At 46.1% G+C, this 26,290-nt stretch overlaps 1 protein-coding gene across 1 annotated transcript in view; it reads left to right on the top strand.

The window, feature by feature from the left end:
* Window positions 1-26,290, top strand: part of LOC139442315 (neutral alpha-glucosidase AB-like) — a 53,938-nt gene that overhangs the window by 22,493 nt on the left and 5,155 nt on the right. Inside the window, exons 3-18 of the mRNA XM_071223106.1 lie at window positions 1,210-1,452; window positions 4,665-4,832; window positions 6,169-6,223; window positions 7,325-7,430; window positions 8,658-8,754; window positions 8,854-8,955; window positions 9,236-9,314; window positions 9,809-9,982; window positions 10,682-10,743; window positions 13,264-13,341; window positions 13,673-13,875; window positions 14,096-14,319; window positions 14,428-14,524; window positions 14,656-14,816; window positions 14,997-15,246; window positions 24,727-24,803. Coding sequence (XP_071079207.1) covers window positions 1,210-1,452; window positions 4,665-4,832; window positions 6,169-6,223; window positions 7,325-7,430; window positions 8,658-8,754; window positions 8,854-8,955; window positions 9,236-9,314; window positions 9,809-9,982; window positions 10,682-10,743; window positions 13,264-13,341; window positions 13,673-13,875; window positions 14,096-14,319; window positions 14,428-14,524; window positions 14,656-14,816; window positions 14,997-15,246; window positions 24,727-24,803 — 2,176 coding nt within the window. The remainder of the gene's footprint in view (window positions 1-1,209; window positions 1,453-4,664; window positions 4,833-6,168; window positions 6,224-7,324; window positions 7,431-8,657; window positions 8,755-8,853; window positions 8,956-9,235; window positions 9,315-9,808; window positions 9,983-10,681; window positions 10,744-13,263; window positions 13,342-13,672; window positions 13,876-14,095; window positions 14,320-14,427; window positions 14,525-14,655; window positions 14,817-14,996; window positions 15,247-24,726; window positions 24,804-26,290) is intronic.

The following is a 26,290-nucleotide window of genomic DNA, read 5'->3' on the forward strand; positions in this document are numbered from 1 at the left end:
GCTGTGTGGTCACCCTGACCTGTGGGTAAGCTGTGTGGTCACCCTGACCTGTGTGTAAGCTGTGGGGTCACTCGACCTGTGAGTAAGCTGTGGGGTCACCCTGACCTGTGGGTAAGCTGTGGGGTTACCTTGGCCTGTGGGTAAGCTGTGGGGTCACCTTGACCTGTGGGTAAGCTGTGGGGTTACCTTGGCCTGTGGGTAAGCTGTGGGGTTACCTTGGCCTGTGGGTAAGCTGTGTGGTCACCCTGACCTGTGTGTAAGCTGTGTGGTTACCTTGGCCTGTGGGTAAGCTGTGGGGTCACCTTGACCTGTGGGTAAGCTTTGTGGTCACCCTGACCTGTGGGTAAGCTGTGTGGTCACCTTGACCTGTGGGTAAGCTGTGTGGTCACCCTGACCTGTGTGTAAGCTGTGTGGTTACCTTGGCCTGTGGGTAAGCTGTGGGGTCACCTTGACCTGTGGGTAAGCTGTGTGGTCACCCTGACCTGTGTGTAAGCTGTGTGGTTACCTTGGCCTGTGGGTAAGCTGTGGGGTCACCTTGACCTGTGGGTAAGCTTTGTGGTCACCCTGACCTGTGGGTAAGCCGTGTGGTCACCTTGACCTGTCGGTAAGCTGTGTGGTCACCTTGACCTGTAGGTAAGCTCTGTGGTCACCCTGACCTGTGGGTAAGGTGTGTGGTCACCCTGACTTGTGGGTAAGCTCAGTGGTCACCCTGACCTGTGGGTAAGCTTTGTGGTCACCCTGACCTGTTGGTAAGCTGTGTGGTCACCTTGACCTGTGGGTAAGCTGTGTGGTCACCTTGACTTGTGGGTAAGCTTTGTGGTCATCTTGACCTGTGGGTAAGCTGTGTGGTCACCCTGACCTGTGGGTAAGCCGTGTAGTCACCCTGACCTGTGGGTAAGCTTTGTGGTCACCTTGACCTGTGGGTAAGGTGTGTGGTCACCCTGACCTGTGGGTAAGCCGTGTGGTCACCTTGACCTGTGGGTAAGCTGTGTGGTCACCCTGACCTGTGGGTAAGGTGTGTGGTCACCCTGACCTGTGGGTAAGCTGTGTGGTCACCTTGACCTGTGGGTAAGCTGTGTGGTCACCCTGACCTGTGGGTAAGCTGTGTGGTCACCCTGACCTGTGGGTAAGCTGTTTGGTTACCTTGACCTGTTGGTAAGCTGTGTGGTCACCCTGACCTGTGTGTAAGCTGTGTGGTTACTGTTTCAGGCGCCAACGTGCAATGCAGCCCGGCCAGTCACCCTATGTAGCTCTGCTGGACTCCATACAGAAAACATCTACATCTATACAGCTACAGTTATTAAATAAAGACAACAATATTCGATTTCTTTTACAAGTATTTGGACTAAAGCATAATACTGTACGGTTCAAACTAAATGAGTTGGAGCCATTAAGAGCAAGATATGAAATCCCAGTGGGAGATGCTTTAAAGTCTCAGCCTGAGACGGAACAGTGAGTACATTTGCATTACTTTGTATATATCAAATCACTGCTATCAGACTCTAGATATCAATGAAGATTTGTCATAAAATAAACTGAGAAACATAGGTTATTAATAGCGTGAGAGTGGGGATAATTAGATTTATACATAGCACACTATTTCTGTGCATACAAACATGAATACATATACAACATAATGATCCTCACCCAGTGTATGGCACTGTGCCCTATGACGTCACAACGTCATAAACAGTCAAGTCCCGTTAATCCGACATGGTTGGTTGCATATGATGTTGGATTAACGAGTATGTCAGATAAAGGAAATTAAGTAGTATGAACGTTCTTGATCGAAAATCAGACAGCAACACAATAGTTAACGATACAAACACGTAATAAAAAAATGAAAAATTCATATTGTTATTACATTGTTAGCGAAATATGTTTTCTAATCATGCAACCTCTAAAGCTTAACACAAAACAAGTGTTACTGACTGCATGACTTATGCAAAATACTTTAAAAGCATAGTCTGGAATTGAAGTTGCCGGTTTGAAACTGGTACCACAAAGCTCAAGAAAGTTGCTTTCTTAGTGGCTAACATTGACTTCCTGTTAGACATTTCATTGGTTGGTCATAGTTCGTGAAAGGTTGTTCTGACATGACCTGTAATGGGATGTCCACAGGGATGTCCACAGGGATAGCAAGAACTTGTATCTGATTTTAATGTGATTGAGGTAATCTAAGCATTTGATTAATCCTGTATTCTTTATTTAAAGCATTAATTATTTATTGCTAAGCAAGTTTATCTTTGCAGCCGTTGTAATATACAGCTACTAGCCGACTCGTCTTGCATTAAATCACAGTCTGTGTACTCGCGGGCAGATGACTACGGAGTATGCTGTTCACTGCGTCAGATTAATGAGACTGATTAATGAGTGATTTCGGTAATTCGTTGCAAATTAGGTGTGTCAGAGTGTGAGACTATCGTATAGCACTGATTTAATCGGTTCCCATCATTAGTGTCGGATAAAGACGATTGTCAGATTAATGAGACTTGACTGTATATAATTTGACTTACCAAGGGGTCACACCTGAACCTCACACTCACACTCTCACACACTCACACTCTCACACAACCGCCTCCATGGTCTGGTGGTAGAGCGTCCGCCCGGAGAGCGGAAGGTCCAGGGTTCGATCCCTGACCGCGTCATACCAAAAGAGGTTAAAAGGTGGTACTTGTTGTTACCCTGTCTGGCGCTCGGCATTAAGGGGCTAAAACAAGGACTGGTCTGCTCGGAGTCAGTATACTGTGTCTGAGTGTGGTATTCATGTTAAACTGCAGCATGGTATCTCAGTGAGCTAGCACTATAAATCGGCATCAGTCCGGACTAGCCACACAAACACACACACACGTACATGCACGTTGCTATATAAGTGCAATAATCTTGGACGCGACGTTAAACCCCAATTCACCTCACCTTCACACTCTCACTCACACACACACACACACGCACGTACGCACGCACGCACACACACTAACACACACACACACACTCTCTCTCTCTCTCTCTCTCTCTCTCTCTCTCTCTCTCTCAGCAGTGGAGTGAAGGATAAATAGCTCCAATATATGTACACATTATACTTAGTTACACAATAAGTGGAATAACATCTACGTGAGAATGCTATTTAACATTAGCTATAATAAATGTGATGTATATTTACCACACCTAACATTATAAATACTATTAAAAGAAGTTAAGAAATCTTTAGGGCTGCAACGAATACACTATGCGGCGAATACTATTCGTATCAGGAATATGGGTAACGAATACGAATATTAATTCATGAATACAATAACAAGTCAGCAGTTTATGTATTATTTGTCATATTCAGTGAAACAATAACAAACATAAATTATTTGACATCGTTTGTTAATTATTAATATATTATACATTTATATACTGCTCTTATCCAGGTGACCCGTGAAGATTCCGGGGTAGAATAGGTCTTCAGCAACCCATGCTTGCCGTAAAAGGTGACTATGCTTGTCGAAAAAGGCGACTAACATGATCGGGTGGTCAGGCTAGCTGACTTTGTTGATGCATGTCATCGATCCCAATTGCTTGGATAGATGCTCATGATATTAATCACTGGATTGTCTGGTCCAGACTCGATTATTTACAGACCGCCGTCACATAGCTGGAATATTGCTGAGTGCGGCGTTAAACAACAAACCAGCCAACCAGTCTTATCCATGTACTTGTATCTGCTCAAATGCGACAATGACCAGTGACCACAATACTGTTAAATTGAATATCATAAGAGTGTTGTTTTGGAAGAAATCTATGCATATAATAATTAATATGTTCTTAATGATATTTTTAGGTACAGAGTATGTAAATGCACTTGACTGTATATTCATAAATATTCGATTCTTGTGGCCACGAATAATGAATTCAATTCATGAATGGATATGGTTCGATTCACCGAATACACAAGTGAATCGTATCAGTCCTAGAAATCATACATTTGCACCTTAGAAAACATAATACCAAAACACTAAATAACGACTTATAAATAAACAATTCACACTTAAACTAACCAGTGAGAAATGACGATTTCATCCAGCAGTGAAAAGTGAACTACAAAACAGATCAAATGCAAGTGTAAATTGCAAGCTGACCGGTCCCATGAGGCCCCCTGTCACTGAATTTAAGGGGCTGGGGCTAGACAATAGGGGCCCAGGAAAACAATAGAGAAGACAAGCATAATGGTGACTGTGCTATTGTAATAGTGATGCAGGTTAGATTGGGTGGTTGAGGACTAAGGCTTAGGGATTAAACGAAAAGCTGACATTAAGGTACACTAACTTGATGATATGTACATAAAATAAATTTTACATACTACTACATGTGACATGTCGACAGGTTATGTTGAAAAGGCAGCCATGGGTATCAGTATGGTTCGTAGCAGGTAGTCACACTGAGCACATGGATTGGTCACAGTGACATTTGTACATCTTTAGTCTATAGAACTGATATATAGGGGTCACATGCCAGGCATTGGGAAGCCCAAAAATCTTTTAGAGACTTGGGGGCCAAAATGATCCAGGGTATTCATTGAACTTATATGACTAGGAATGTATGTGAAAGAGCAGCATATCCATCAGTGCATGCTTTCTTGCGTTGATCATGTCAGTACAGTTGTAGCCTTCTCTGTCTGACAGGATCACAGTGCAGGAGACTTCCAGAGGCAGAGTCACCTTCTCGCTGGGCACCAGTAAAGTGGTCATCCTGTCAGACCCCTTCCGGATGGACTTCTTCTCAGGAGGAGAGCCTGTCGTCAGCATCAATTCACAAGGATTGCTCAAATTTGAACATTTGCGTAAAAAAGAGTAAGTTCTTATGCTTCTTTGTTGCCAAGGAAAAATGTCAGAGCATATAGAGAAGTGTGGTGGTGTGTTAGGGCGTAGAGAAGGTGGTGGTGTATGAGGGTGTAGAGAAGGTGGTGGTGTGTGAGGGTGTAGAGAAGGTGGTGGTGTGTTAGGGGTGGTGGTGTGAGGGTGTAGAGATGGTGTGTGAGGGTGTAGAGAAGGTGGTGGTGTGTGAGGGTGTAGAGAAGGTGTGTGAGGGTGTAGAGATGGTGTGTGAGGGTGTAGAGAAGGTGGTGGTGTGTTAGGAGCGGTGGTGTGAGGGTGTAGAGATGGTGTGTGAGGGTGTAGAGAAGGTGGTGGTGTGTGAGGATGTAGAGAAGGTGTGTGAGGGTGTAGAGATGGTGTGTGAGGGTGTAGAGAAGGTGGTGGTGTGTTAGGGTGTAGAGAAGGTAAGGGTGTAGAGAAGGTAAGGGTGTGTGAGGGTGTAGAGAAGGTAAGGGTGTAGAGAAGGTGGTGGTGTGTTAGGGGTGGTGGTGTGAGGGTGTAGAGAAGGTGTGTGAGGGTGTAGAGAAGGTGGAGGTGTGTGAGGGTGTAGAGAAGGTAAGGGTGTAGAGAAGGTAAGGGTGTGTGAGGGTGTAGAGAAGGTGCTGGTGTGTGAGGGTGTAGAGAAGGTAAGGGTGTAGAGAAGGTAAGGGTGTGTGAGGGTGTAGAGAAGGTGGTGGTGTGTGAGGGTGTAGAGAAGGTAAGGGTGTAGAGAAGGTAAGGGTGTAGAGAAGGTAAGGGTGTAGAGAAGGTGCTGGTGTGTAAGGGTGTAGAGAAGGTGGTGGTGTGTGAGGGTGTAGAGAAGGTGGTGGTGTATGAGGGTGTAGAGAAGGTAAGGGTGTGTGAGGGTGTAGACTAGAGCATGTAGAGAAGTGTGCTAGAACTCATGCACTCACCATTTTGGGATGAGGACAACATGAAACTCATCTGATAATCTGACTTGTTAATTGGAACAAATTGGAACATATCTTATAGCAAGTATTACGTATTGGCTATTAACAGATTGAGGTTATGGGTTGTCTGTAATTTAGTTTGGCATGCACCTGTTGTGTTCAAGGAATGTTTTCACCAATGTTTTGATGCTGATAGTAAAAGTATTTGCCTTTGGCAGAATTGTATTAGAAGTAGCTTCATGACATGTTTTGTGAGGAGTCAGTGTTGTGATAATGTTGTGTGTAGCTGCATGCACCTCCGCTTTTTGCTATACATGTTTCTAATCTAGATCTCTGGGAACACAATGTTTCTATCCACTTTGTAGGGGCTGGTTGAGTAGAATGGGCTCGGGATTATATTCTTGGTTTTCCGCCCCTTTCAGAGCGGAGCAACAGCCAGACTCTCCTGCAGAAGATAAGGGTGAGGAGGAAAAGAAGGTGAGTTACTTTGTTTACGTTCATGTGTCAGTTGCATAGTTTGTATCTTTGCAAATCTAAAAAAAAAATTAGATCTTAGATCTGGACATCGTGAAACAAAGATCTGAAAACATCCCATTACAGGTAACGTCAGATCAACATTTCATCCAACCAATCAGAACGTTGATTACTAGATCAGTGAAAGTCTGAATATGTTTTCTTATCATGCAACCTTCAGAATGAGGCATTCTAAATGACAGTTACAGCCAGTACGTCAAAATCAATCATCTCTCACTTCACTAGAATAAACATTTGAAATGGAAAAGATTTTCAATAGCCCATGTGAAGTACTGCCTATGTCTGTTGGACATTCCAGGATATGTTTTTGTTCAGATTTAAAAGTTTGAATTGAGAACTTTGTCAAATATTTTTCCAAGTGCATTCTGGAATGGAAGTCACCAAGTTTGAAGCTGCAGTTGAGCTGGAGAACGATGCTCTCTGATTGGCTTATGTTGACTTCTTGTTGTCATTTTGTTCATCGGTCAAAGATCATGAAATTGTCTTTCATGATGTGACCTGTAATGGGAGCATTCCTTTTGTCCTTAATCACTGTTAGATTTGTGAGTAAATGCTTATGTTATATTGTTCACCAGGTGAGGCCATTGTTACAGGTAGTATAGTTTGCTCGCACATTTCTGAAGTGGATGGGTTGGTAACTCAATTGGTATAATCAACAAACATTACATACTAGATTGAAGGGGGCCATTATGCATTGATACTCATCAAATTTCTATTGATCAAGTTTTGCAAGAGATAATTGTAGTTGATCACTTCCACTTTTTGAATGAAACCTAGGTTATGTGGTTGACTGAGTTTCAGCATAACATGCATGAGAGGGTCTGTGTGTGGTTATAACTATGTCATGTGAACCTTAGGGATTTTTGTACTTGCTCTGTCTCATTAAGCAGTGGCAAATGATTACATAAGTCATAGCTAGACAAATGTGAAGCTTTGAGTTTTTAACAAGGGTTGATTGTAGTTGGATATATATGTACCTTGTACCATGTTCTTGGCTATGTATAAGTGAAGTGATGCCAGCCTTGTAGTGTGTGTTCTCTGTAGGAGGGAGAAGAGGATGAGGAGAAGCAGGTGCCTCCGGAAAAGACAGATGAGGAGGCCGACATGTGGGAAGAGACCTTCAAGTCCTTCACAGACTCCAAGCCTCACGGTGAGTGCATGCTCGCACATCTCTCACTGAAAGCCTCACGGTGAGTGCATGCTCGCACATCTCTCACTGAAAGCCTCACGGTGAGTGCATGCTCGCACATCTCTCACTGAAAGCCTCACGGTGAGTGCATGCTCGCACATCTCTCACTGAAAGCCTCACGGTGAGTGCATGCTCGCACATCTCTCACTGAAAGCCTCACGGTGAGTGCATGCTCGCACATCTCTCACTGAAAGCCTCACGGTGAGTGCATGCTCGCACATCTCTCACTGAAAGCCTCTCGGTGAGTGCATGCTCGCACATCTCTCACTGAAAGCCTCACGGTGAGTGCATGCTCGCACATCTCTCACATCTCTCACTGAAAGCCTCACGGTGAGTGCATGCTCGCACATCTCTCACTGAAAGCCTCACGGTGAGTGCATGCTCGCACATCTCTCACTGAAAGCCTCACGGTGAGTGCATGCTCGCACATCTCTCACATCTCTCACTGAAAGCCTCACGGTGAGTGCATGCTCGCACATCTCTCACATCTCTCACTGAAAGCCTCACGGTGAGTGCATGCTCGCACATCTCTCACATCTCTCACTGAAAGCCTCACGGTGAGTGCATGCTCGCACATCTCTCACATCTCTCACTGAAAGCCTCACGGTGAGTGCATGCTCGCACATCTCTCACTGAAAGCCTCACGGTGAGTGCATGCTCGCACATCTCTCACTGAAAGCCTCACGGTGAGTGCATGCTCGCACATCTCTCACTGAAAGCCTCACGGTGAGTGCATGCTCGCACATCTCTCACTGAAAGCCTCTCGGTGAGTGCATGCTCGCACATCTCTCACTGAAAGCCTCACGGTGAGTGCATGCTCGCACATCTCTCACATCTCTCACTGAAAGCCTCACGGTGAGTGCATGCTCGCACATCTCTCACATCTCTCACTGAAAGCCTCACGGTGAGTGCATGCTCGCACATCTCTCACATCTCTCACTGAAAGCCTCACGGTGAGTGCATGCTCGCACATCTCTCACATCTCTCACTGAAAGCCTCACTGTGAATCACTTTGAAACAAATGACTGATTGGAAGGAGAGACAGGCCAGAAGTTCTTTGCAGGTGTGGTACACTGTTATAAATGTTGTCACCTAGAGCATGAGTTGATAGCCCGGTGAAACCCTTGTCCTGCTTGTAGCACTGAACTCGTCCCACTGCCCCACTGACAGATGCCCGGTCTGTTGCAGGTCCAACATCTGTGGGGATAGACATCTCATTCCCGGGGTTCGACTTTGTTTATGGAATTCCAGAACATGCAGAAAGCCTAGCTCTCAAATCAACAAAGTAAGTGCCTTTAGTTACGTGAGTTTCGACAATTGTGCTGTTGCTTCCGTGTTACTGCTCTGCTTGGTCATATGGAATGACGGGATTGTTTGATTTCAGAAACACTGAGCCCTATCGGCTGTTCAACCTGGATGTGTTTGAGTATGACCTGTATAATCCCATGGCTCTCTACGGCGCAGTTCCCCTCATGCTAGCACACAAGTGAGTACCACCACCACCACCACCACTACCACCACTCTATGACACACACTCAGGCTAATGCTAGTGTCTATCTATTCCTCAAGAGAGACATTTTCATTCATTGTGCTATGTCAGATCAGCCTCACCTTTTTTGAAAATATTACTGACACTCGCATATCTTCTTCACTGCAGTGGTGATTTGAACATGACCAAGTTCATGTTACATTTGTTTCCCCTGATGGTCAGCCTGATAAACACTAAATATTTGTTGACTATACTGTGTGAGTTGCCATGTTTTCAGCAAAAAGAACACAGCCGGCATATTCTGGCACAATGCTGCAGAGACGTGGATTGACATCAGCTCCACTGTGGCAGACAAGGTACACAGCATGGCTCAGCAGCATCATTAGGTGTTACATTGTCATGTGTCTTAGTGTGTTGTATAGCCTTAGCATAACAGGTCAGCATGATAATAAAGGTGTGTTAGAATTCAAATATATTATACTGAAAATGAGGGTAGTGCTCGTTTCCGGAGCAGAACTCCCAACACCATTAAATATGTTTAGATGAGTCTTGCTATCCAGATCAGTCTAGTGGTGAACTGGTGCCTTTGTTCAGTATTTTTCAAAATCCCAAATCATGAAAGAGTCATGTACTGAAGTAACCACAAACACAGATTAAGTTTTTGAAGATTTTATTCCCTCCCTAACGTTATTTTGACATTTTACTAAAAAAACAAACTTTGCCAAATATAGAAAGCTGACCATTCTGTGTAGTTGAATGTACATGGTTAGCAGCAGTGTATTGGCTCTAGGTTTTATTCATACCTGATAATCTGGGATTGTGTTTCACCTCAGTTTATTATCTGTTGCAGACATTTTTCTCCAAAGTGGCTGACATGGTACAAGGTAATACAGAACTGCCCAGGACAGACACACACTGGTTTTCTGAGAGTGGGGTCATTGATGTGTTTGTGTTGCTGGGACCGCGTCCCAAGGATGTGTTTCAACAATATGGAGCGCTCACTGGGACCACAGAACTACCGCCGGTCAGTACCTTCTGTCTGTTCCTGAGACAATTAAAACTCCTTGCAATACCTCTATCTCTTTCCCCTTCCCCCCCCCTCCTCTGTCAGGGGGTCAATATCACCTCTGGTCAATACCACCTCTGGTCAATACCCCCCGTCAAGGGGACAATATTACCTCTGGTCAATACCCGCCGTCAGGGGGTCAATAGTACCTCTGGTCAGTACTGCCCCCCCGTCAAGGGGACAATATTACCTCTGGTCAATACCCGCTGTCAAGGGGTCAATAGTACCTCTGGTCAGTACTGCCCCCCGTCAAGGGGACAATATTACCTCTGGTCAATACCCGCCGTCAAGGGGTCAATAGTACCTCTGGTCAGTACTGCCCCCCCATCAAGGGGAAAATATTACCTCTGGTCAATACCCGCCGTCAAGGGGTCAATAGTACCTCTGGTCAGTACTGCCCCCCGTCAAGGGGACAATATTACCTCTGGTCAATATAAGGGTCAATATTACCTCTGGTCAATCTCTCTCTCTCTCTCTCTCTCTCTCTCTCTCTCTCTCTCTCTCTCTCTCTCTCCCCCTCTCTCTCTCACACACACACACACACACACACATACACACACAGAGAGAGAGTCAAGGTATCACCTACAGTCAGGGGGACAGTATTCTCACTTGCTCGTGTCTGCGTCTGGTGGGTACATGTCTCTTCTTCTGTTCCAGCTCTTCTCCATTGCCTACCACCAGTGCAGATGGAACTACAACGATGAAGATGATGTCAAATCGTAAGAACTTCTTTCTATTCAAAATAGAAATATCATTAGAATTATTTATTTTTTAACTTATACTTCATTATTCCTTTATACATTTACTGCTGTTTTTTTTTACAGAAAGATGAAGCTGTGAGAGGTTCAGCTGCAGAAGATGTAGTGGTGACGTTACATAAGAGCACATTACTGCTTTGTCAGTCAACACGGACAGACGTGTTGTTGAGAAATAAAGCCTCTGCAGTTTTCCAGCATCCTTCGCTTCTTATTCATACTTCGTTTTCACTTGTTTATGGTTTGTGCCTTTTTGCCCCTATCAAAGCGTAATTTATTTTCAATTCGTTTGTGTCATTTAGTCTTGGTAATTACGAATGTATGATTGTTCCATTCTGCCATTTTGAATTCACCCCATGGCCACGTTTTGTGCATAGTTATTTTGTATTGGTTATTCATTCTACTTAATTACCTATTAGCTGGTGGGAGGTAGAGTCGAAAATCTTAGGTGTTGTCTTCTTAACAGAATTATCCCCAAAGTCCCTCCTGTTTCTAGATGCTTCTTTACAGGTTTGGGACCAGACGACCTCAGGGCCAAGAGCTGACCTCAAAGCACACTTGGCACACCAACAAACTCGATTTGGAGGCACTCATTTTGGCGATATCACACTGGCAGGAGCAACTCCAGTACTCTCAACTCACTTTTATCCACCGACAACATTACAGTGGTTTGGTTTCTACGCAATCAGGGGACGACACACTCTCACTCCCTCCTTCAACAGACATTCCAGTTCTTCCATCTGGTGGATCAGCTGGGCCTATGCTGTTTGGTCCAGCACATGCCCGGATGTAGGAATGTTCTGGCAAACACTCTATCTAGGTCAGGAAGGGCAGCTCCTTCCCGAGGTATTTCTTCTCCTATATCATCCTAACATCAACCTCTTCGCCACTTGCCAAAACAACCAGATCTCAACTTATGTCACCCCGATCCCTGAGACCTGCAGTCTTGGAGCCGGACGCATTCAGCATCACTTGAGAAGCGTATACTTTTCTGCCACCAGTACTTCTTCCCAAGGAGATGCAGAAGATCAAGCAACCAAGAGCCTTGCTCTGACTTTGATCACGCCTTGGTGGCCAGCGATGGGCTGGCTTGTGGATTGCAAAGACATGGCCACAGACGACCTCCTCGAACTACCAGGTTGGCCAAGCAGACAGGTTTTTCATCTCAGTCCTGGTATATCTGCAAAGGGCCTTAGGCGCAAAGGATAATCGGGCCAATGCAACAGCTATAAATTTGGCTCACAGACCTTCTACGAGGTACATTTATGACGACAAGTGGCACTCCTTTGAGAGTTTCTGTAGGGAAACATCAGGACCCCACTACTGCATCTCCCCCATTCTTGGCGGAATTTCTTATGTTCCTGCACAGCAAAAGACACCTTAAGGGCATGGGGGATTTGAATATGGCTCTCTAGTTGCTGTGTGATGCCCCATTTGAGCCACTTCACTCAGCTTCATTATACAACCTCGCCAAGAAGTTGGTCTTCTTCTTGGCTCTGGCTACTGTGGCAAGGGTAAAAGAGCTAAATGCATTTAACACCACCCTTGTCCACTGGGCGCACAGTGCCGATGAGATTTCATAGCAAGAATCACCTCCCAGGGCAGCCAGACCGATCTTTCACCATCCCACCTCCAACTTCAAAAGTGGATGAGCAGGAACTCCACCTATGCCCAGTTCATGCACGTGGTGCCAGGAGATGACTATACCGTTATTCATGACCTCGCAGACAAGATTCGCAGTTAACAGCCCAGCAAGTCACCAACCCAAAGTGCCAGTGACGCTTCCCTATGCCCAGAGCTGACCTTTCAACCTCTCTGGTGCAGACTAGACGGTTTACATGCTACTAGCATCAGCTCAGTACGCAGTTCCAGACCTTAGTTCTCGCATTTTTCTACTACTGTACTGTTACCTGGACTTCCGGCATCCCTCACACCCTTGTTTTCCTTCTGACAGGAATGGTCATTGATTTCCGGTCATCATGCAGGATGCCGTACTGGTTACTTGGACCTTGACGGTTATTTATTTTGGGTCATATCTGAAGCTATGCCCACCTGCCGTACTGTCTGATAAAGACGCATTGAAGAGTAATGCAGGATAAGTTAAAAAAAATTAGTAAAATATATATATTTTCTAACATTTGTATACTTATCCTGCATTACTTCATCTAAGTGCCCACCTGATGCAGTGATTCCTCCCAAGAAAGTTTTCAGATGTTACGTTCTAAGCAGTAATGTGCACTTATGTGCTGCCACCACATCCAGGTCACGTGGCAGCTGTTTGAGGGTGTTGAAATGGCTGGAACAATTTCTTCTACAGCTGAACCTCTCACATCTTTGTCTTTCTGTCAAGGAGGAATGCAGGATAAGTATACAAATGTAAAATGTAAAAAAAATATTTAAGTTTTACTAAATTTTTCTGAAAAGAATACACTTGAAAAAATTATATATCAATATTTAATAATATCACCCTTATTCACATTTCAGAGTTGCTGAGAACTTTGATAAACATGATATTCCATTTGATGTAATCTGGCTGGATATTGAACACACAGATGGAAAACGGTTAGTACCAACAGTAGTGTTTGTGCACACTCAGTCTACTAGGGGTCACTGCTGTTGTAGGTATTGCCACTACTGTAGTCAGATTCCAGTATGTCCTGTTCATACATTTTGCCCCGAATCCAAGTTTTGTGTTTTAATTTGCTTGCTGGCAAATAAGTACTATGTTAAACTTGCTAGCCATACTGAAAACATATTGAGACAGATACAGAAATCTCTTCCAGGTGGGAGGGTACTAAAAGTCTTCTGCCCCTAAGAAAATATGTTATAGTTTCTGTCAACCCGGATCTCCTCAGTGTGTGTGCATTGATTTACCCCATGCTCCTGGTTGCAGTTATTTCACGTGGGCCGGGGACAAGTTCCCCCACCCCCAGGAGATGGTGGGCAACCTCGTCTCCAGAGGCAGGAAGCTGGTCACCATCGTCGACCCTCACTTGAAGAAGGATGACAACTACAAGGTGTATGCCGATCTTAAAGCCCAAGATTACTATGTGAAGAACAAGGATAGTGGGGAATATGAAGGCTGGTGCTGGCCAGGTAAGCTGCAATGTCAGTGTCGGCCAAGTCAGTACTGGCACTCGTCATGTGGATACTTTATTCATGTCACATTATTAGTATGACGTCAACGGCTGAAAGGAAACTGTCTTTGTCTCCAGATGTATCATTTGTCTGTCTACAGGTGTGTCTGACATATGTCTGTTGGACCTACATCTGCCTCTGGTTACGTCTGTCTGATAATGTGTTTCCTCTTTCTCAGGGTCCTCAGCCTGGCCAGACTTCTTCAACCCTGCAGTACAGGAATGGTGGGCTGGCAAGTTTGCCTACACAGAATACCCTGGCTCATCCAAAGATGTTTTTGTGTGGAACGATATGAACGAACCATCGGTCTTCAATGGCCCTGAGATTACATTCCAGAAGGATGTGAGACACCATGGTGACTGGGAAAACCGTGATGTCCACAACCTGTATGGCTTCCTCGTGGTGAGTCTCTCAAGTGTACGCACAGATGTTTTGGCAGTGTAGCACCTGTGGGAGAGGTTGTATCAGAACTTGCTTCAGATATCTTAATTAAGTTGTTATATTTTTTAGCACAAAGCTACATGGGATGGACTGTTAAAGAGATCTGATGGCCACCTCCGACCCTTCCTGTTGACCAGGGCTTTCTTCTCAGGATCGCAGAGATATGGTGAGGACTTGCTACGCATTGATGCTACACATATCAGTAATGACTTGTCTCCTTATTGACCTCTGGGTCTCTACTGTTGTGCATGTTGTATCAGCGACCTGTGAATGTATAATGTCTGTGTGTGTCTCCAGGTGCTGTATGGACGGGTGACAACATTGGTGAGTGGTCTCATCTGAAGGCTGCCAACCCTATGATCATGTCTCTCAACATAGCGGGTATCACATTCTCAGGAGCTGATGTTGGTGGCTTCTTCCGAAACCCAGACGTGGAGCTTATCACAAGATGGTACCAGGTATGCCACCAGTTATAAGGACCCTTACTCAACATGGGAGTGTTGAAGTACATGCATTTTATTGTGACAAATACCATTACATTTCATATTTGGAAATTGGTAATTATTCCTTGCTGGATAATTGGTACCATATATGCCAGATCATTTATTGTTAAAAGAATGACTGAACTACTTCTCCAGGCAGGAGCATTCTACCCATTCTTCCGAGCTCATGCTCACCTGGATACCAAGCGCCGAGAGCCCTACCTCCTGCCTGAAGACAACATGAAGGTGATCCGTGATGCTGTCAGGACCCGCTACACTCTGCTTTCCTACATGTACACACAGTTCTACAAGTCCGTGGAGAGTGGCAGCCCCATCTTTCAACCCATGTGGGTGGAATTCCCGGAGGAAACTGCCATCTTTGCCATAGATGATCAGTTCATGCTTGGTAAGAGGATTGATTAGGGCCTTAGGGCTTTGTAACCCAGCTCCAACAGCTGCATCTTGGTGCTCCGCTGGCTTAATGTGGCTAAATAATACCCATGTGTTGTCTGAGATAAAGAAACAATTTGAAAAAAGAAAGTCAAGCAAACCATCTTAATTCATTAAATCAGATATTATTTCATATCCTGACACAACATATAGCAATTTCCTTGTCCACACTGATAATATAACACAGAAAACATGTGCCTCTTCTACATCTGGGGTGCCTGTTGCCCTTGGTTACCAATCAGAGTAAACTGTCCTTGATCCCTCACTTTCCTTCTCATCATGCAAGAAGATACACATGAACTTGCATTTGGGGGAATTTAATCATTTAACATAGGTCTTATTACACAGAGGATGGCAAGAATAACCATGAGGACATGTACTTCTCCTGTCTAGCTGCTCAGATTCCAGATGTGCGCAGTGTAATAAATTGTATCTTCAGAGCATGGTGAGGCCTATTTTAGAGCACATCAAATTTATGAGGATTTAACAGATACTGAGTGAGAGAGGTAGCCGGCAACTGTCATAATGACCTCCAGGAGTGCCGGCCATGACTACATCGCTGGCTGAGGCAGTTTCCTTTCCTGGACAGGTGGTCTTCACCCTCCTTGCCAATGTTTAGCGCTCTTTAACTGTGACCAGCCTTCCTCTGTGATGGCGCTCCATTTGGGATCGGTGTGCTTCCCGGGACTATGTCAGTGTAGTATCCAATATCATGAAGACTTCCACGATCACTCTGACTATTTTTGGCCATGACGTCGATATTGCCAACTGACCTTGTTCCTGCTAGGAACCTTGACCCTCCATGGCTAGGATGAATACATTGTCACCAGGACTATCCTCCACCAGAGCATCTCTTCATCTTGGATTGTCAGCCGTTGTGTCGGTGCCAGTTTCTGGAGTCAGACTAAAGTTTTTACTAGAGATTGGTACTTCACCCTGGATTGGCATTCTTCTGTAACCTTAGGTTCCGGGTACCTTACCCTTCTACCTTTGGTCACTTGTACTTATCAACCACTCCTTGGTTCTAGGGATGGTGTAGCTCTATCAAAATCACAAGTCAGATGGTTTGCTCCAGTCCTTTTTATTTATGATATAATTAATCATAAATATACACACATAGTCCTCAGATAAGTTCTTGTTGTTGCCTGAATTACTTAAGTACAACACATACCTAGATGATGCGTTGAGGAGCCTGATGGTTTTTCTGATGAATGTTTAACGCTACTTCTTTTCTGACTCGGGATCCCAAAACTATAGAGAACCGTTCTGTTCCTGTCTATGCTCCCGACTCCCCGCACCACTCTCGGACAACTCGGAAGGCGCCGAAAAGATACTTAATCCTGTTATTTAGACATTCCAATCAAGCAGTAGTATTCAGAAATTTTTTTAACTTATCCTGCATTACTCCGTATTGCATTTACTGCTGTCTTTGACAGAGTGACGAACTGTGTGAGATCCAGCTGCTGAAGAAAGTTGTCCCAACCAGCTCAGGAGGCAGCGCCCTCTCACAGTCGGCACGTGACCCGGAAGTCATGACGTCACACAAAAACACATAACTGCTTTGTCACCTCCACGGACGGACGTACTGTGTATCCCTTGTGGAAATTAAAGCTTATTATTTGTTTTTTATATTTTGCGTGTTTCTACATTCATTATATGCTGCTACATTGTTACCTGTTATGGGCCGTGACCTTAGGGTCTTCCCATTCGTAAATTGTAACGTTTATCGCTCGTCTGTGGCTCACGTCACAGTAATTTACGGGCGCAATGTTGTTCCCGCCATTTTGTTTTCTTTCCCGCCATTTTGGCCATTCACCACGTGGCCACGTAATGTCGTGTTCTGCGTTTTGAATTCTCTCTTTGGCTTGGGTAATACATTACATTTATGTATGTTGTTTTGGTGTGCTTAAAGCCTTGCCTTTTCGCTACCTCTCAGCGTAATTGTTTCTTCTCATAAACTTCAATATAATACGAAGTTTTTGAGTTACATTATGTCTCCCGTACTCTGTGGTTTTGCCACATGGTTACGTGTTTGCACATGGTTATGTGTTTGCTTAAAGCTATGCTTTTTCGCTACCTTTTAGCGTCATTGTTTGATCTCATAAACTTCATTGAAATACAAAGTTTCTGAATCACATTATGCTTCCCATACTTTGTGATTGGCCACATGGTTATGTGTTTGCTTAAAGCTATGCTTTTTCGCTACCTTTTAGCGTCATTGTTTGATCTCATAAACTTCATTGAAATACAAAGTTTCTGAATCACATTATGCTTCCCGCACTTTGTGGCTTTGCCACATAGTTATGTTTTGCTTAAATTCCAGATTTTCTGCCTCGCTGCACTTGTTGCCGCGGGAACAAATCTGGTCGGGGCCGCCCCTTTCTGCCGTGATTGTACGACGCCCTGTACTTTCACAAGGCAGTGCCGATGTTGCAGTCATTCGTCGCTGTGATCCTTCAGCTCATGCGAGTATCCAGGACACACCTCGCTCAACGTGCTCGTCGACCCCCACCTACGTTGACGGCAGCAGCGCTCAGCGGAGCTTCGCAGTGCTCCCAGCACCAACGGCGGCTCCCAACGTAGAGTCTGCCTCCCATGGCACGACATACGACCGTTCACGGTCTCCTACTCCACCGGCGGCTCCAGCGCTCCCAACGTAGAGTCTGCCTCCCCTGGCACGACATACGACCGTTCACGGTCTCCAACACCACCACATCAACGCTGATGTCTCCGGCGCCCCCGGCGCCTCTGATGTCCCGGCGCTCCCGGCGCTCCCGGCGCCTCCGATGTCTCGGCGCCTCGTGCGCTCCCGGCGCCTCCGGCGCCTCTGATGTCTCGGCGCCTCGTGCGCTCCCGGCGCCTCCGATGTCTCGGCGCTCCCGGCGCTCCCGGCGCTCCCGGCGCCTCTGATGTCTCGGCGCCTCGTGCGCTCCCGGCGCCTCCGGCGCTCCCGGCGCTCCCGGCGCCTCTGATGTCTCGGCGCCTCGTGCGCTCCCGGCGCCTCCGATGTCTCGGCGCTCCCGGCGCTCCCGGCGCTCCCGGCGCCTCTGATGTCTCGGCGCCTCGTGCGCTCCCGGCGCTCCCGGCGCTCCCGGCGCCTCTGATGTCCCGGCGCTCCCGGCGCCTCCGGCGCCTCAGATGTCTCGGCGCCTCGTGCGCTCCCGGCGCTCCCGGCGCCTCTGATGTCTCGGCGCCTCGTGCGCTCCCGGCGCCTCTGATGTCCCGGCGCCTCGTGCGCTCCCGGCGCCTCTGATGTCTCGGCGCCTCGTGCGCTCCCGGCGCCTCGTGAATTCCCGGCGCCTCTGATGTCTCCGCGCTCCGGCGCCTCCGCATCCTCTGATGTCTTCGGCGCTCCCGGCGCCTCTAAGGTCTTTGATCTCATGATCTTCGACGCCTCTAATGTCTCTGGCGCCTCTGACTACTCCGGCGCCTCAAGAGTTACGGAAGAAGCGCCTATGATATATCCGGCGCCTAAGATGACCTCCGGCGCCCAGATCAACAAGCTTTATCAAGCTCAGATCAACGAGCCGACTATCCGATCTTCTACTGCGGCTTAAGGGGCACCATCGGCAATCGCCTCCCCGGCGCCACTGCCCTCTTCTCTTGCTGCCCTCTTCTCTTGCTGCCGTCTCATAACTCGTCACACGGAGAAGCATGGTGAAACAACTGTCGCCGCTCCTGTCGCTACTCTCCCGTCGGTCTTCGGGATCGTGACTATCGTTCTACTTCCTGGGTGGAATCTTTTCAACCAATAGACAGTTGGTCCGATTCAACTTGCCCACTGAGACGTTATCCATAATCCCGTCGTTTAAAGCGCTATGATTCCGGAGAGATGACCTGCGGGTTTCCATCGAAACAGCGCGTCATGTGAACAGCGTCTGTATCAGATTCGACGACGACATCCACTTACAAAGAGTTTACTTCGTCGACATCGCGGACACCAACGCTGTTCTACCCTACCCTAGCGCCAGCGCTCCTGAAAGAGACTCTTCCTCGGCGCTCACCGGGTTTTCCACGACGCCCATGGGGTTCCGTGTTTTATCGCAAAACTCGGGTACACCACTTGATCGCCTCTCACGCAGTTCATTGAGGATTGTCTGTGTGTGGAGTTTGCACCTCAGTTCCGACTCCAAGGCGGTTTTCTCGGCTACTGCGCAGTGTGATTTACATGTCACGTGTCAAGTACTCGGACTGTCAACAACTCCGACCGGAATTAGGTCAACTTACCATGGCAAGGGGTGCCATGTATTTCTACAGATTGGTTTCCATGTCTAACTGTACGCTTGGTGCTACCACTCAACCAGGCGCCTGTCGCAGTCCATCCATGTACGGATGTTGGAAACAATAGACCTCCTCTACCAACACGGCTGTCACGAGGAACCTTGTTTCATCAACCCTTCGCTGTAAGAACGATAGCGCCTATAGGCGTTCAAGGGATGGAAAAGATCGCCTTCCTTCGTCCGGTTTGATCTTTTCGACTACGACACCTTCCTATCTTCCGCCTTGACTACCGGACACAGTGTCGATTTGATAATTAAAGTCCCTCGGCCGTCCCACTGACCCCTGTTGCATACCTGCCTCGTATCGTGTTGTCGTCCTCCATTGTCACCTCGATATAAGAACAGGAGTACTTATACGCCGCTTCAGGGATGAAAACGATCTCATTACTTCGTGCAATGGCCATATTGCCTCGACTTCCTACTACCCGGTTACGTCGATGCCCCGGCGGTCGATTGTGAAGCTGGTTTACTTCGTCTACTTGAGGTTGGCTCGCAGGCTATCACACCTTTTTCCGAATCGTACCGACGGTACGCAATCGCAGACCCCTGTTGCTGACTACCTCCCCTGCCACCTTGTCAGTGGCTAGTGGCCCACACCAGCCCACATTGTGACCACCTGTGATCCAGAGATCAACACCATTGGCACAACAACAGCCTCGAGATAAAGGCTTATCCAGGACGTCGCTTGCTGACAGTGCTTTCTCGGTCACGCCCTGTTGATCGTGTCCACTGACGACGTCACCGTAGTGTGGTGTTTGCGGACCCAGAGTACTCGCCCCTCTCCCGGCGCTACAAACTCGACCGGCGCCCCCGAGAATCACCATCTTCGGCGTTCCAGGCGCCTCAAGCTCTCCGACGCCTCACGCTCTCCGGCGCCTCGGGCCAGAATATGTCAAACGGTCGACACCCCAACCCTAGATCTGTTTGCCTCATATCTGAATGTGGCCAGCTGTCGTCTTCCATTCCACCTGTGCCGGATACGACCGCTGTGGCAGTCGAAGCCTTCCATCGTTCCTGAGAAGGATTACGCGTGTACGCTTTTCCGACTCCGGTTCTCCCTCCCATGGTTCTTCAGAGATCCAGGCCACTCGACCCCTGCCATTGACTTTGGTCTCGCCTTATTGGTCAGCCAGAAGTTGGGTTATCGACCTCCGAAACATACCCAGAGACAACCCCTGGAACTTCCGGTGTGGTCCAACCTTCTGCTCCATCCACACGGTCTGTTGCCACACCCTCATACCCGCATGTTATCGTCTGCACGCCTGACACACCTGCAGAAAGCCAAGGGCTATTCGGCTATAGCGACCAAGGCTATTGCTTCAGCCCACCGTCCATCTACAGGGGGACTGTATGCTGATAAATGATGCTTGTTCCAGGCATTTTGTTCTGACAAACACCAGGATCCGATGACAGCGTCACCGCAGATCCTGGATCAGTTCCTTCTGTACTTGCGTAGCACCCGTCGGTTGAAGGGCTTACCACCCCCACACACCTGGTCGCCATCTACTCCGTTCTGGCCATCTCGGACGATCGGAGAAAGACGAAAATTCCCGACCTACGGGCCTGGCTGCGCTCGTTCAGTCTTGAAGACCTGAAGGCCAAGTTCGGACCGCCTGCGTTGGATCTGAATGTGGTCTTCAACGCCCTTCGAACCACTCCCCTCGTCTTCCTTCTACGACCTTAAGTAGAAGACGGGTATTTCTACTGGTTTTGACTACTGCCGCTCGAGTCCATGTACAGCACGCCCTCGACGTCTCCCGTGCCCGGTTCGAATGCGGTACCCAGGGCGCCGTTCATCATGGACCGTACTGGGACGTCAGCGTAAAGACTCAACTCCCAGGACAGCCTGATAGATCATTCCTTGTCCCCTCCCCCCTCGTCCAGTGTGGGTGCCGAGGATGAGGATGAGCGTCATTATGCTCAGTAAGGGCACTGAAGGTTATTCTACGATCTAAAGACTGCCGCAAGTCTAGGAAACACCTTTTTCTGCCGGTCTCCCCTTCGTCGCAGTCGTTGGTCAGCCGGAATACTTTTCCCTGTGGCTCCGGACGGTCATCCTTAAAGCTTATGAGCCGCTGGATTGGACCCTCCCCCCAAAGGCTATCACCTGAAATAAAATGAGATCAGGGCGATCGTATTTACACTGGTTCTTCACGGTATACTGTTCCATCCAGTCGTTCAGGGAAGCCTGTTCGTGGCGATCGGACACCGCCTTCACCAACCACTACTTCCGTGATGTAGCCTTGAAAGTTGTCGCCGGCGTTCACAGTTTTGGTCCCTGGTTGTAGCCCAACAGGTCATCTATCTCCGACGCCACTGATTCTCCGATACCCTGAGCGGGGCCCGTCGACCTCTCTGGTGTTTATCACCCCAGACGAGACGGATCTCTTGCGTTCCGCATTCGCTCTTAGGTCAGTTTTAGTTTTGGGTTACCCGACTCATTCTATTGCTGTCACCTCTCCGGGTTTTACTTTTTGCATCAACTCTCGTTTCCTGACGACAGGAATGGTAGTAGATGTGGACACCGGCGCCGACGCCAACGCTTCTCTGATACCTGAGCGGTGCCCGTCGACCTCACCGGTGTTCCTTGCCTCCAGCCTAGAGGGCTCTCCTGCGTTTCGCATTCGCTCTTGGGATTGGTCGTAAATTTTGCCGCCGACGCCGCTGATTCTTCGATTCCCCGAGCGGGGCCCGTCGAACTCTCTGGTGTTTATCGCCTCAGATTAGAGGGCTCTACTGCGTTTCGCTTTCGCTCTTCGGTAAGTTATATATTTTGGCAACACGCCTCATTGTATTTCGGTTACCTATTCGGGCGTTTCGTTTTTGCATCGACTCTTGTTTCCTGAAGACAGGAATGGTCGTAGATGTTCCGGTCATCACTTGTATGCGGTGCGGATTCATCGGACCTAGACGAGGGTTTAATATGGTTCACATCTGCAGGTATGCCCACCGGCCATGCCGTCTGATAAAGATGCAATACGGAGTAATGCAGGATAAGTTAAAAAATTTAGTAAAATCTAAATATTTTTTACATTTGTATACTTATCCTGCATTACGAAGTCTAAGTGCCCTCCCTTTCGCTACGCTACCTCCCCACGAAGTTTCAGATGTTATGTTTAAAGCAGTTATGTGTTTTTGTGTGACGTCATGACTTCCGGGTCACGTGCCGACTGTGAGAGGGCGCTGCCTCCTGAGCTGGTTGGGACAACTTTCTTCAGCAGCTGGATCTCACACAGTTCGTCACTCTGTCAAAGACAGCAGTAAATGCAATACGGAGTAATGCAGGATAAGTATACAAATGTAAAAAATATTTAGATTTTACTAATATTTGATCACCACAAGTCTAACAATTTTGTTCCATCCATCTATCTCTCTTCTGACATTTTTATTGCAAGACCAATTCTACCAATTCTTTGTACTAATGTAAAGTTATACTCTATCACTTAAGAGAAGCAAAACCAATAATCATTTGCCCTGGGGTGATGCCCTCACCCTGCACAGTCACTTCTCTCATATGCGTCTATATTTTACTCAAAAGCTTAATTTAGTAAACTACATTTTAAGTAAATACCAAAAACCCTTTTTCTAAAATACCCTGGTTATACTTCCTTGGATGACCCTAACTACCCTGGCTCTGGCATCTAATTAGGTGCCGATGCCTACCCTTTTATACAGTCCTCAGCATCCCACTACCTTTTGGTGTTGTATCCAATGTTAGCAGAGACAACACCATCCTTGGATAAGTGCTATGGTGTATGGCTATCAGCATAAACATCCTTCTCCATCTTACTGCTGACCAAGGCTGCTATAGTTTTTAACCTGTCACCACAGGTTCCTCCACATTGTGAATGTGCGAGTTTCTTCCAGTGACTACTTCACCTCTCCTGGCTATCTGGATATGTGATGCCATCAGCATCACTACATGCGCTTTTCGTCTGAAATTAGAGGATATGCCCTCTCAACAGCAATAGCAACTTTCATGTGTTTGTGTCTCTTACAACTTTATGATTTGGCCCAGAAGACTGCGGTTCATGGAACTAAACAGATTGCTGGAAACCCAGCCATGTGACTTCACCATGGGAAAGCACCTCGTCATTCATGCACAAAACAGGCACTTTCAGCCCAAGATAAGGCTCTGCACATGTGGAAGGCATTCATGGTTATTGGGTGCTCTATCAGAAAAGCACAGGCCATTGTGTGATGATAGATATGAATTGAGACTGCAACCATAACACTCAACGTTGACACAACAAAACATTTGTTGGATTATCAAACTGTTGTTGATGTACGATACAACGTGAGGCTGCAGCCAAATCACTCGATAATGGTTTGTATTAGGCGTTCAGATCAACTTTACAAGCTACCACTAAGAGATATTTTCCTACTGCCACATAGCGTCATAATAAATATTCTGAGGGATTACTGGGCTCTTGAAGCTGTGCACTACTGTTGGAAGTTCCGATCCTCCTGGTGTCATGTATCGGAAGCCTCGGAGATACTAGGTAGCATAGCTTTGCATGATAGGAAAGGATGTGACGGGTTACATTGGAATAGTGAAGAGGGTGCACTCTGAGCACAGCTAGCCTTGCCAACATGTCCTCCTGTCAGACCCTACATGCCTCCAGCTGTGGCCTAAGTACTGCCTTGTGTTGTGTCGGGATAAGAAATAATCTACATCAATCTGCATATTCATGATGTTAGTATACATACTAATGAGAAACTAATGAGGGCTCAAGGACAGATAACTCTGAATGGTACGCAAGGACAACAGGGGCACCCCAGATGCAGAAGAGGCACATTTTGGGTTCTGTTTTATATGATTGAAGTGAAAAAGGAAGTTGCAATCTGTTGTGTCAGAATGATTATATATTAATATCATACATATTCTCACTCATGTGAAAAATAGAATTATCTTTGGCATGTCTCTGATATACAGTAGATTCAAACTTCAACTGTTTTAAAAAGTATACAGTTTTAGCTGACTATCTTTCTCCAAAATGAAAAATTAGTCTGATCTGCAGAACCAGCATAACTGAAGTCTCATGGCATTTGAAGGAATAATTCAAGACTTTCAATTAGCATCCAACTAAAGATGGGGACTGACATGGTTCACATGATGATATAATAAACCTGACAGTTCCCCTCTTTCCCTCCAGGACCCGCATTGTTGGTGAAGCCTGTGACGGAACAGGGGGCTTCGACAACCACTGTGTACTTCCCCGGGACAGGAGAGGTAGGTCTTGTACATTATCCACCTGTGTTTCTGTCAATAAGGTCACGGCCACATTCCATTGATCATTGATTTGAAAAAGGAATTCATGGTCCATTCAATATCAAAGATGAATGATAAAACAGAATGCATTTCAGAATTTCAGTTGGTTCCTTAGCACCTTCTTTCTCTTTTGATATCATGTAGCTTCTGTAAATCATGATATTAATGTCAGTGACTCAATGTTTGGAATGTAAATAGACAATGTTATTTATTCATAAAGCATCAAGACACCTACCTATTGTTGCTGTACTGGACATGTGCACAGTGTTTTGCCTGTAGTTTTAAGGTTGCTTGACAACCATGCTTTCTATGGTTATCGTATATCGTATATGAATACATTTTTGATTATGGTAAGATTCACCATTGGTTGGATCTTATGCAGTTGTAGCTTTAACCCCGCTTTATTCATTTTGTTTATAAACGGGGGTGGTCGGGTTGCCTATTGGGTAAAGCGTTTGCTCGTCATGCTGAAGGCTCGTGTTCCATTCCCCACATGGGTACAATGTATGAAGCCTCATGCTGGTGTTCCCCGCTGTGATATTGCTGGAATATTGCCAAAAGCATTGTAAAATCATCACTCACTCATTCTTTTCAAATGAGCATGTTTTCATTATCAAAACAGAATGGGACAGTTTGTGTCACAAGAAATTGAAGATGTCGTGTTGTTACTGTTTGTTGTACATGTTATTGTTTATTATACTGTTCATGGTTTATGGAAGTTACTGTATGTATTGGAAGCCTTCCCTTATAACTGGGGTCTCACTGTTGATTTAGACAAGTCATTTAGACATTGGTGAATGAAGTATTGCCACATTGAAAGGTGCATAAGCCCTATTAAACAATGTTTTGTGGTATAGGTAAATATGCTTCAAATAAGGATGTTCTGGGTGAAATGGCTAGGTATCCAATGTTTGTTTTCAGTCAAGTTAGAGCATTAAAATATTGGTTAAAACTACTGAAAATGCAGCAGACATGGAGATCTCCTTATTAATGTTATAAAATGTTAAAGCAATTCTGTGACAGTGGTAAATATATGTGGGCTTCACAAGATATAGGTTATTTTTATGAGGGTTTGGTCATGTGTGGGTTGCTCAATATGTTGGAGATGAAAAGGTATTTTTGTGTTTTCTTAGGCAGATAATTAAAGACATATATTTACAAAGTTAGCACGATTCAGGATTCAATATTCAGTATGTATCTCCAAACATCTTAGCAATTACCTTTGTTTAACATCTTCTTGTGGGCTGAAATATACTTCACTCATTTAGTTACATCAATTATTCAGGTTTTTTTTCTTAAATTTAGGATGTCACTAATAATGTAATATTCTCCTTTAGTCAAAAGATGTTAATCCCAGTACTGCTACTTGTATCCTTTGTACATCTGGTGAAATTGAAGATGAATTCCATGTATTTTATTTTTGTTAAATGTAGACAATCAATGGTAAA

Source organism: Haliotis cracherodii, unplaced genomic scaffold (genome assembly GCF_022045235.1).
Source record: "Haliotis cracherodii isolate W230 unplaced genomic scaffold, xgHalCrac1.p SCAF_5, whole genome shotgun sequence".
NCBI classification, from domain to species: Eukaryota; Metazoa; Mollusca; class Gastropoda; order Lepetellida; family Haliotidae; genus Haliotis; species Haliotis cracherodii.